General features: G+C 45.0%; 1 protein-coding gene across 1 annotated transcript in view; it reads left to right on the forward strand.

Annotated features, from left to right (window-relative positions):
* Positions 1-12,008, forward strand: part of LOC138951922 (lactoylglutathione lyase-like) — a 32,543-nt gene extending 20,535 nt beyond the window's left edge. Inside the window, exon 6 of the mRNA XM_070323483.1 lies at positions 10,863-12,008. Within this exon, the coding sequence (XP_070179584.1) occupies positions 10,863-10,957 (95 nt within the window). The 3' untranslated portion in view covers positions 10,958-12,008. The remainder of the gene's footprint in view (positions 1-10,862) is intronic.
* The last annotated feature ends 230 nt before the right edge of the window (positions 12,009-12,238 follow it).

A 12,238-nucleotide genomic window follows, 5' to 3' on the forward strand; every position in this document is an offset into this window, starting at 1 on the left:
CTGGACGACTGGTTGATTCTGAACCAGGCACAATCTTTGACGCAAGTCAAATGGCAGCGACTGACAAGCAAACCTCCTCTTCCTCTTGATCTCAGAAGAGGGGATCTGGTACAACCTCGATCGGGCATCCCTCACGAAAACCCACAGTGGCTTTCCCTTCACGGTTGGCTACTGTGCGGGAATCATTGAAACGATCAGGGGCTTCAACCGCTACGCTGGATTTGATTCAGGCTTCACATAGAGGTTCTACTTCCTCAGTATATACCTTACACTGGTTGGCTTGGTTGAAATGGTGCAAGGCTAATGGAGTGAAACCTACGTCACCCCGTTCTATTCAAGTAGCAAACCATTTGTCTTGGCTCGCTAGTCAGGGCGTTTCGCCGGCTTCTTTGAAAGTCCGTAGGTCGGCGATTTCAGTCACACTGAAACAACTAGGACATTCTATCTCACTCGGAGGTTTCATTTCTAGTGTGATAAAGGGAGCTTCCCTTTGTTTTGATAAAACAAGATCCGCTGTTCCGGCATGGAATTTGCCTTTAGTGCTGGAATTTTTACGGTCACAAGACTTTGAGCCTTTATGCTCTGCCAGTCTTGCTAATCTTACAAGAAAAGCAGCTTTTCTCGTCATGCTGGCTTCTGCGAGACGCGGTAGTGAGATTCACGCCTTATCGGGCTCACCTCGCGACATTTCTTTTGAGAAGGACGGTTCAGTTATACTCAGGTTTTGCCCTAAGTTTTTAGCAAAAAACCAAAAACCAGACAAACCTTCGCCTTTAATCCAGATTAAACCGTTGAGCACCATACTAGCTCCTTCGGATCCGGATGGCGCAAACTGTCCTGTGAGAACTTTGAAAGCATACCTGTCTCGTTCTAATCCGATTAGATCCTCAAAACAAAAGCTTCTTTTCATCTGATGATCTCTGTCAATACGAGAAGAGAAAAAGACATAATAAAGTTCCCGTCTGGACGGAACGTTTGGCCTGCCAGCTATGGTAGCAGCAGGACAGATGCTTTCTCAATGCTAACTGTGAGTTATTTTTTACCCACCACCTAGATTAGCAATCTGCTATCTGTGTGAGTTCGTCGCGATATAACCTTCGTGGTTGAAAACGACGTTAAACACCAAATAAAGAAAGAAAGATCTATGTGAGTTGAGTAAGAATATGTAATTTAATATAAAATTTAAATAATAAATTTTGATTTAATTAATATACTTACCAACTCACATATTGAATTCCCTCCCAGCCTGCCCCGCAAATTGTATGAAGGGGTATATGTTTCAGGACGGAATGAGTATCACCGGTATACATCCTGCGCATGCGCAGTACACCGGTAGGGGAGATAACCACCACAGACCATGCCTTATATGGCATGTGGGTTTTTGTTTTAGAGTTATCTCCCCATGTTACCATGTAAGAGTGCTTCAATGTCTTAGCAACCAAACGAAGTTATTGCTATCTATGTGAGTTGGTAAGTATATTAATTAAATCAAAATTTATTATTGAAATTTTATATTTTCAGACATCAGCACCTCCTGGTCCTCTCAGCGCTTACGCGTCGGCAGGAGGTGTTCTTGGCGAAGTACGCAAACCTGCGGCAACGGTTTCCTCTTTAGCGGAAGTGCATACCAGCCAAAAAGTTCATTCCTCATTTCAGCCTTATACCCTGCGTGGGTACGGGTTGGGGTGTGAAGAGCATGTGTCCGCTACTTCCGGTAGTAAGACAACAGGATCTTCCGGTTGCCATTCTATGGGGCCGGTCGGTGCTGATGCTTACCAGCACCTCCTGGTCCTCTCAACGCTTACGTGTCGGCAGGAGGTGTTCTTGGCGAAGTACGCAAACCTGCGGCAACGGTTTCCGCTTTAGCGGAAGTGCATACCAGCCAAAAGGTTCATTCCTCATTTCAGCCTTATGCCCTGCGTGGGTACGGGTTGGGGTGTGAAGAGCATGTGTCCGCTACTTCCGGTAGTAGGACAACAGGATATTCCGGTTGCCATTCTATGGGGCCGGTCGGTGCTGATGCTTACCAATCCACTGCTGGTTCCGCTTCTGCGGCTGCGGCTTCCGGTGGCAGGATGGTATTGCCTTCCGCCGCTAACACTTCTGTGTTGGTAGTTGGCATCCATCAGCCTTCGGCTTCTTACATTCCAGTTCCGCTACTGCGGTTTTCCGCTGCTGTTACACAGGTTGCATCCACTTCCTCTTCCAGTCTGGCATGAGGCAGGTGGATGGGGGATCCGTTCACGGAGTTCCGGCTTCCGGAAATTTTTTCCCAACTCTTTCCGGTTTCGGCAGATGTTGCCTCGGCGGGATTGGTTTCCGGTTCTCATCCGTTCGACGATCGTTGGGATACTACTGGACAGGATGATGAGGATATGGAGGACGAAGCTTCTGAGGCAGATGGGGATGCCTCTTTTTGACTTTCGGCTAAGCTGCCATCTTTGTTGGCACTAGCAGCAGAGTTTACTACGCACTATTTCCCTGAAGGGGTAGCAGTAGCATCGTCATCTGCCATTACTCCACCATCAGCTTTGGCTGATTTTGCTCCTTCTCAGAAACAATCTGCGAACTTTAAGTTTTTAGAGTCTCCTTTGGTGGCTTTTCAACTTGTAAAGTTTTCTCAAACGATGTTTTTGCCCCACTTCTGCCTTTGCTGGCATCACATGGGGAAGCTCCTGCTGCGGCTTTGCCGTGGCTTGCGTCACATTCAGCTGATTTGAGCCTTCTCAGGAAAATCTTCGAACTTTAAGCTCTTAGATCCTCCCTCGGTGGCATTTGAACTTGTGGAAGTTTTCTCAAATGATTATCCTTTGCCACCACTTCCTTTGTGGGCAGCGCTCGGCGAAGCACCTGCTGCGGCGTAGCTTTAGCTTGCGTCACCCGCGCAAGTAGCGCATCACTCGCTGAGCGCTATCCGTAAGCCTCGGTTAACACCAAGCCTAAGAAATTAGTTTATTCTTTTGTTCTAACTACGGAACCGCTCCTGGGTACCCCGGAATTGACGAACATCCATCTGGATGTTTATAGTAAGGAGAAACTGTCTGTTTGCAAGAACAAGGATCTCCTGGCTGTGGAAGATTGTGGCCGCACTTCTTTACAATTATCGCCTTTGAGCAAGACTTTGATTCGTTCTCTCTCTCGTGCGGTTACGTCCTCACTGGATATCTTTGTGTTCCGTCAGGACGCAGATACAAAGGATGTAGCTTTGTTGTTCGCCTGGGAGTAGGTCTCGACCGAAAGTATTGTTCTTTTGGCGAGGCTTTAATCTCTTCCTTGCTCGAAGGTTCTCTTTTCGAGTCCGCTTCTATGCACGCGGACTCTTCTCTAACAAAGAGAAGCTCACAGCAAAATTAAAGCGCACGGCAGGCCTCGGCTTTGTCTTATCAAAAGAAAAGCACTAGGCTGGCCGGTCTCGGCTTTGGCTTTTATCTCCATGCTCTCTCCTTCTCAGCAGGGCGCTGTGCCAAATACCCACCCCTCTTCCCCCTCGGGGAAAGTTAGCGGTGGGGGTCGGTGGGCAGACAAAAGCACGCTTTCACTCACACTCTTGGCAGTTATGTCAACTGGAGTTTTAGTGCTCTGCATCACCTTTCTTTCCGCCTTTGTGTTTTACCACAGCGGCTGGTGGGGATTAGGACTCCCACTTCATTGAGGGAGGCACTGGGGCCTTCCTATTGGGTCACTTCCATAGATCGTACGGATGTTTACTTCCACATTTTGTTACACAAAATAGATCGGAAGTGGCTACATTTTATTTAATTCAGAGCTTCAGGGCTCTGATTTCGATTCTAAGTCAAAGGAATCCATGGCCGTTTTGATCTCTTTGAGGAGACTGTACAAGCGGCCCTTCCTAGAAGCCCTGTACTCCAGGTGGAAACTGGAATTGCAGGGCTGGAACACATTAAATGTCTAAGGCAGCACCGCTCTGATATGGCCCTTTGTGGTCGGCTGGGCGTTAAGCAAACAAACAAAGGGCTGGAACATGTTAGTGTCTTTTCTCGACTGGTTCATAGACACGACCAATCAATGGATTCTCACACCATTGCTCGTGCAAGGCGTTCCCATTGGTTCTCTCTCCACCAGCGAAGCAGTTTTTCTGTCTCTTGTGGAATTCTTTCCCCTTGTCAGGGGAGAACATGTGTTGATTCAATCAGACAACACCACAGTGGCGTTTTATCTCAACAAGCAGGGGGGCCTCTCGCTCCCTATCGCTGCCACATCGAGCATGCGAGATTCTGATGTGGTGTTACCACCACGAGATCTTATTAGCAGCGAAGTACCTTCCTGGGAGGCTCAATGACTTGGCGGACTCTCTAAGTCGGTCGGCCAAGAATGTCCACACAGAATGGACTCTATCTCACCACGCGCTTCTACGCCTTCGGGCGAATTTGGAGAAGCCGCTGATAGACGTATTTGCCTCTCGGTACTATCGCCTTCTGCTAATGTTCGTCTCCCCGTTCCCGGATCCCGAAGCATGGAAGATCAATACTCTCGATTTTACTTTGAGCGGCCTGCCGGTCGCACAGTATGGGCCCATTCAATCTTGGTTGCCAGGCCTTTTAAGGCTGGCAAGAGGGCGCCGTTTTTTACACTCGAGCCACACGGGTGTCTACTGTACGGAAATCATTGAGACGCTCAGGGGCTTCTGCCTCAACTCTGGATTTGGTCCAGAGATCCCATAGGGGTTCAGCGTCTTCGTTTTACGTGTCACATTGACTGGCTTGGAACAAATGGCGTAATATTAACGGAAAGAACTCCTCTTCTCTCAGTTCAATGCAGGTGGCGAACCACCTATCCTGGCTTTCAGAATTTTCTCCCACGTCTTTGAATTAAGACAATACGCGATATCAGTTGCACTGAAACAGCTAGGTCGCAATATTTCACTTGGGGGCTTTATAGCCAGCGTGATTAAGGGAGCCTCCCTTCGGTTGGCTGAAAACAAATCTCCATTCCCGACTGGCTTGGGATTTGCTCCTAGTTTTGGAGCTTTTGAGATCGGAAGTCAGTCCTCCCTCTTCAGGCAGCACGGACTCAAGAAGTCAGAGTGTGGGCCTCTTCTTTAGCTGCACTCAAGTCTGGAAGACTTGCAGAAGTTATGAATACAGCTTATTGGCCGTCTAAGGACGTAGTCATGAGTTTCTATCTGCGGGATATTTCAAGTACCCGCTATTATAGTACACATGGTCTGCCAACTGTAGTCGCTGCAGGACAAGTACTTACAAGATATTGACTGTGAATACTTTCCCACCACCTAAATTAGTAATGTGCTATCTATGTGAGTTGGGTAAGAATATGTAATTTAATATAAAGTTTCAAAAATAAACTTTGATTTAATTAATATACTTACCAACTCACATATTGAATTCCCTCCCAACCTGCCCCGCATATTGTGTTTAAAGGGGTATGTGTTTCAGAACGGAATGAGTGTCACCGGTGTATGTTCGGCGCATGCGCAGGACACCGGTAGGGGACGTAACTACCATGGACCATGCCTTATATGGCATAGAGTTTTGTTTTAAGAGTTACCTCCCCATGTTACCATGTATGAGTGCTTCAATACCTTAGCAACAAAATGAAGTTATTGCTATCTATGTGAGTTGGTAAGTATATTAATTAAATCAAAGTTTATTTTTGAAACTTTATATTCAGACAGCATACGCCGATTTTGGGGGAGGCATGCTGGGTATTTTCGTGTTTCTAAACTACTCACAAAAAGTCAAGGAACACTTTTTATATTACGCAATGCACCAAAACCAGTCAAGACACAATGATGATCGTTCGCACATATTTAATTTCATTAGTCGACAGTTTGAATACAAAACAATCAAAGCGATGAATGGACAAATCCATTTTTGGCAAATTTTTAAACACAGCAGGGATCATTTTCAAAAGTCACCAAATTTTCAAAGTTCATTCGACTGTGTGAAAATCACGAAAACAAAGTCAATAATGAGTGCTGCCTCCACGATTTGCCAGGCACTCAGTGCAGCGATGTCTCATGGACTCGACAAGCCTCCTCAGGTTAGCCTGGGGTGCAGCCTGCCACTCTGCTTGAAGGAATCCCCAGAGCTGTTGCAGGTGTTGTGGTGGAGGGTGGTTGTCGTGCACTCGGCGCTCCAGTGCATCCCAAAAGTTCTCAATAGGGTTCAGATCCGGACTACAGGATGGCCAGTCCATCCTGACAACCCCTGCTTGCTGGAGAAAGGCGTTTACCAGCCGAGCACGGTGCGGCGTGGCGTTGTCATCCATGTAAACGGAGTGGGCTCCAATCTGCTGTAATGTGGGTACAGCAAAACGGTGAAGGATCTCGTCCCTGTAGCGCTGGGCGTTCAGTCTGCCGGATGAGGTAGAGGGGGGTTCTGTGATGGGCAGAGATCCCACCCCATACCATGATGGAACCCCCACCATGGGCAGTCACCTGCTGAATGCAGTCATCGTTGTAGCGCTCCCCCTGTCGCCTCCACACGCGCACACGGCCGTCGTTGTGCTCCAGGCTGTACCTTGACTCATCAGTGAAGAGGACCACAGCCCACTGCTGACGTGTCCAGCCAATGTGACGCCTGGACCAAACTCTGCGAGCTCTCTTGTGGACGAGGGTCAGCTTGGGGCGCTTGGATGTACGACGGGCGTGGTACTGGGCAGCATGCAGGCGGTTGCGAACAGTCTGTGTGCTGACATTGGTGTTGGTAGCAGCCCGAAATTGCCTTCTGATACGGTTTGCAGTGGAAGTTCGCACTGTCTGGGCCTGTCTTGTGATGAAACGATCTTCTCTTGCTGTGGTCTTCTTTCGTCTGCCTGGGCGAGGCCTGTCTTAAACTAGTCTAGTGGCCTGGAAGCGCTGTCGCAGTCTTGTGATGACAGAGGGGGACACCAGAAGCCTTCTGGCAATCTCCCGTACGCCAACACCGTCTTGGAACCACCCTATGGCTCTTCCTCTGTCCAGCAGGCTTAACTTCTGTCGTCCGACCATCGTGATGTTGTGCCCTGGTCCGCCCAGGCCCTGGCTTTTATTGAGTAACCAGAGACCAGTGTTCACAGTCAAAGCATCAAGCTTCCACGTGCAGTGCATCATTTTGTCAGAAACACGCTATAGAAAAAATGGTGAGTCAGCATAAAACGGTAACATTTTCCAACTTTTCACCAATTTTCAACGCTCAGCCACTGACGCCCGAGTAGCACGTGCAGCACACCAAGCCTGTCCAACAAAGGCAGGAGTCCACTCTGTGCGTGTGTGTAAGATCAGCGTTGTAGCTTGCAAAGTTTTGACAATAGCATCGATTTGCAAAAACACATGAAAATGAAGGGTGTTCCCTAACTTTTTGTGAGTAGTTTATAACCCACCGAACTCTGACATGGATTACAGGATCTTTTCCGTGCGCACTTGGTCTTGTGCTTGCGTGTACACACGAAGGGGGTTAAGTCACTTGCAGGTCTGCACATAAGTTGACCTGGGAGATGGAAAAAATCTCCACTCTTAACCCACCAGGCGGCAGCGACCGGGATTCGAACTCACGACCTCCCGATTAGCGGGAGGCCGCCGTCTTACCACCTCGCCACTGTGCCCGTCAGTTAGGATAACAATTCATGAGTAAACATCTTTGCAAGATATGTTTCAGCATTCTTGAAACAATAAAAATGCTGGTTTAAGTTGGTGAAAGTTCTGTTGATTTTTTTCTAAGAACTGTAGAAGTTTTGTTGCGCAATTATGAACTGGTATTACCGGGTGTGCAGTAACAAGACCTCTGTGTGCTGTATTCAGGAATTAACATGTATCGATCGTTCCTGGTTAGAATTCCTTTTAGTTTTTGACTCACATGCGAAGCAAAAGTGAGTCTATGTACTCACCCGAGTCGTCCGTCCGTCCGTCCGTCCGTCCGTCCGGACGTCCGTCCGTCCGTCCGGAAAACTTTAACGTTGGATATTTCTTGGACACTATTCAGTCTATCAGTACCAAATTTGGCAAGATGGTGTATGATGACAAGGCCCCAAAAAACATACATAGCATCTTGACCTTGCTTCAAGGTCAAGGTCGCAGGGGCCATAAATGTTGTCTAAAAAACAGCTATTTTTCACATTTTTCCCATTTTCTCTGAAGTTTTTGAGATTGAATACCTCACCTATATATAATATATAGGGCAAAGTAAGCCCCATCTTTTGATACCAGTTTGGTTTACCTTGCTTCAAGGTCAAGGTCACAGGAGCTCTTCAAAGTTGGATTGTATACATATTTTGAAGTGACCTTGACCCTGAACTATGGAAGATAACTGTTTCAAACTTAAAAATTATGTGGGGCACATGTTATGCTTTCATCATGAGACACATTTGGTCACATATGATCAAGGTCAAGGTCACTTTGACCCTTATGAAATGTGACCAAAATAAGGTAGTGAACCACTAAAAGTGACCATATCTCATGGTAGAAAGAGCCAATAAGCACCATTGTACTTCCTATGTCTTGAATTAACAGCTTTCTGTTGCATGACCTTGGATGACCTTGACCTTGGGTCAAGGTCACATGTATTTTGGTAGGAAAAATGTGTAAAGCAGTTCTTAGTGTATGATGTCATTGCTAGGTTTAGTTATTTGACCTTGACCATGAAGGTCAAGGTCATGTAAAGGTCAAGGTCAAGCATGTGAGTCGTATGGGCTTTGCCCTTCTTGTTATGATTGAACGCACACAAACATGCACTATTTTGTAGACTCGGCTGGCCACCTAAGGGTTTAAAATCGTGATCGTGATTGGCGTTTTTTGACCTTTCTGTGACCGTGATTGCCGAAATTTCCATTTCTGTGATCGTGATGGGACTTTGCCCGTGATTCGTGATGACAAAAAAATCAAGTCTCGTGATCGTGATCGTGATTTGTTTTCGTGATCGTGATGGGCATTATTGCAAAGCATTTTATTTTCAACGTACATTTTTCACAGCTGTATCACTTTATGATCCTCTATTCGTCAAGGTGTTTGTGATCGTGAAAACAAAAATCAATGTAACTGTGATCGTGAAAGCTAAAATTTCCCTTCCCGTGATCGTGATGATACCCCCCCTTTGGGGCCCTCACCTAAATATGAAGTTTTGTCGGCCTCTGACGTCACATTTCATTTCATTTTTTCATTTCATTTTTTCATTTTCATTTCATTTCATTTTCATTTCATTTTCATTTTCATTTTTCATTTCATTTTTCATTTTCATTTTCATTTTTTCATTTTTCATTTTCATTTTCATTACTTTATTGTCCCATCGCTGGGAAATTCGGGTCGCTTCCTCCCAGTGGAAAGCTAGCAGCAACGGAGTCGCGCTACCCAGGTGTCTGCGTGTTTAGGTGTATTCAGCCACCTGCACTTATGGCAGAATGACTAAGGTCTTTTACGTGCCATTGTGATGACACGGGGGTGGGACATGGCTTCCGTCTCTGGGTCTGCACATAAAGTTGACCCGTGTCCGTCCCGGCCCGAATTCGAACCTGCGACCTTTCGATCACAAGTCCAGTGCTCTACCAACTGAGCTACCGGGCCCCCATGGCTCAAAGAAGGGAAATCCAGTGTTCAATCGATACAATATACGAAGTTAAACGTTATAGTGTTCCTCCAATACCGCGCAAGCGGTCGAGGTGAACAATGACTGTCTGGATCTGTGTAAAATGTCATGTATCGATTGGAGATTGGATTTCCCTTCTTTGAGTCATGTGACGTCAGAGGCCTACACAACTTTATGTATCGATTGGAGATTGGATTTCCCTTCTTTGAGTCATGTGACGTCAGAGGCCGACAAAACTTTATAATTTGGCTTTTCAGGTTGACCGAAACTTCAAAGGAACTCCAAAAAAAAAACCGTCATGTGTTTGATTGCATGTGTGTGTGCTGTTCAATGTCAAAACAACAACAAAGTGAGTACATGACGTGTGTTTTGTAGTTCCTTTGAAGTTTCGGTCAACCTGAAAGTTAAAACGCCCAAATATGAAGCCTATGTGTTTGATTGCATACATGTGGATTGCATGCATGTGTGTGTGTGCTCGTTCAATCGTCAAAACAACAACAAAGTCATAAGTACCTGAAAGGAATTCGATCGATACATAAATGTTATTTGCGTGTTTGACCAAAATATGACATTTTACACAGATCTCGACAGTCATTGTTCACCTCGACCGCTAGCGCGGTCTCGGAGAACAATGACTGTCTCGATCTGTGTAAAATGTCATATTTTGGTCAAACACGCAAATAACGTATAATAATTGGGCGTTTCAGGTTGACCAAAACTTTAAAGGAACTACAAAACACACGTCATGTGTTTGATTGCATGTGTGTGTGCTGTTCAATGTCAAAACAACAACAAAGTCAGTACATGACGTGTGTTTTGTAGTTCCTTTGAAGTTTCGGTCAACCTGAAACGCCCAAATATGAAGCTTATGTGTTTGATTGCATGTGTGTGTGCCCGGGCTCGTTCAATCGTCAAAACAACCACAAAGTCATAGTACCTGAAAGGAATTCGATCGATACATAAATGTTATTTGCGTTTTTGATCAAAATATGACATTTTACACAGATCTCGACAGTCATTGTTCACCTCGACCGCTAGCGCGGTCTCGGAGAACAATGACTGTCTCGATCTGTGTAAAATGTCATATTTTGGTCAAACACGCAAATAACGTATAATATTTTGGTCAAAAATACAAATAACATTTATGTGTCAATCGTTTCTGGTTAGAATTCCTGTCAATTTTGTATGATTGAACGTACATAAATATATCCTATTTTTTAGTCTCGGCTAACTGCCAAAGTAAGAATTTTTGTCGGCCTCTGACGTCACATGCCTCAAAGAAGGGAAACCCAGTGTTTAATCGATACATTATGCCTTGTTTTGCAGGCAAGATGAAAGGGATAGCCTTTATCAAAGATCCTGACGGCTACCTCATTGAGATCCTGAACCCTATGAATATAACCGGAACCAAGGTCAACTGAGTGTTTCAATGCTGTCCAGTGTATTGTACGATGTGTCGGTGCCATGGTCCTTTAAGATGGCGTATTATCAGTGGTCTTATATTGCTAAAAACTTTTTTTTTTTAAAGGAGATCACTAAAGCCAGAAAAAAAGAAAAATCTGCACCTTGATCAATGGAAATAACCAAACAAATGAAGAAAATTAACATGCACGCACACACACACAAACACACACACACACACACACAAGCAAGACATCACACACAGACACACACACCCCCCCCCCCCCCCCAAAAAAAAAAATACCAACAAAAACACATACACAAAAAACACCCCAACACATTACTTATACATGTGACAAACCTAACACACAAATTGGCAGTTTTCTCAGTGCAGCGCATACAGGGTTCCAGGCGTGCTTTATCTTCGATTTACTTTGCGTTTCCTCTGGGCATTTACATGTATACAAAGTATGTTTTTATCTACCTTTGTTGTGGCATTTTGGAGAATACGCAGAGGCATAATTTAATCATATGCGTAAACCACTGTGAAAGGATTGTACAATAGAATATTTATGCCATAGTTTTTACAGACACCCCCCCCCCCCCCCCCCCCCCACTTTCAGACCTTGCTTTTTAAAATTTGCTGTTAAAACCTCTGTAAATTTGTTACCATTTTAAAACTCCCTCCTGGTTTAAGGCCTGATTTGTTTCAGATGTGTTAAGGTCAGGGTTTCCACTGTTCATATTTATGATTCTGTTATGGAAGCAAGCACTGGTGCACTGGTTATCTTAAACAGTATATTATGTCTGTATATAACTCCAAATACACAGCCATCGTTATGAAACAGTATTAAAGGTCAGACGCATGCATATATCAGCCGTAATGCTTACTCCCTGCTACACTGGAGAATAAATTACCTAATAAGCGTCTGATTTAGGTCAGTACACACAGAATATGCGCTGTTATTCGCTCTTCCTGCCATGTTTGTATTGTATGATTTTGTGATACTTCATATTTGCAGATTTGTGAAGCACTTGGCAAAAATGATATTAAATCACATGTAAACAAGATTTACAAATTGGTTTGAAGCTTGTTCATTTGGAAGTGTGTGTGTGTGTGTGTGTGTGTGTGTGTGTGTGTGTGTGTGTGTGTGTGTGTGTGTGTGTGTGTTCACATGTGCAACCGTTTGTGTGTGTGCTTGGTTGAGTTGCAGAATCTCAATACTACAGTGTTTAAAATGGCAACATAAATCTTGACTGTTTTAGAAATTAATAAATGAATTTTTGGCAGTAGACTTTCT

This window comes from Littorina saxatilis, linkage group LG17 (assembly GCF_037325665.1).
Source record: "Littorina saxatilis isolate snail1 linkage group LG17, US_GU_Lsax_2.0, whole genome shotgun sequence".
NCBI classification, from domain to species: Eukaryota; Metazoa; Mollusca; class Gastropoda; order Littorinimorpha; family Littorinidae; genus Littorina; species Littorina saxatilis.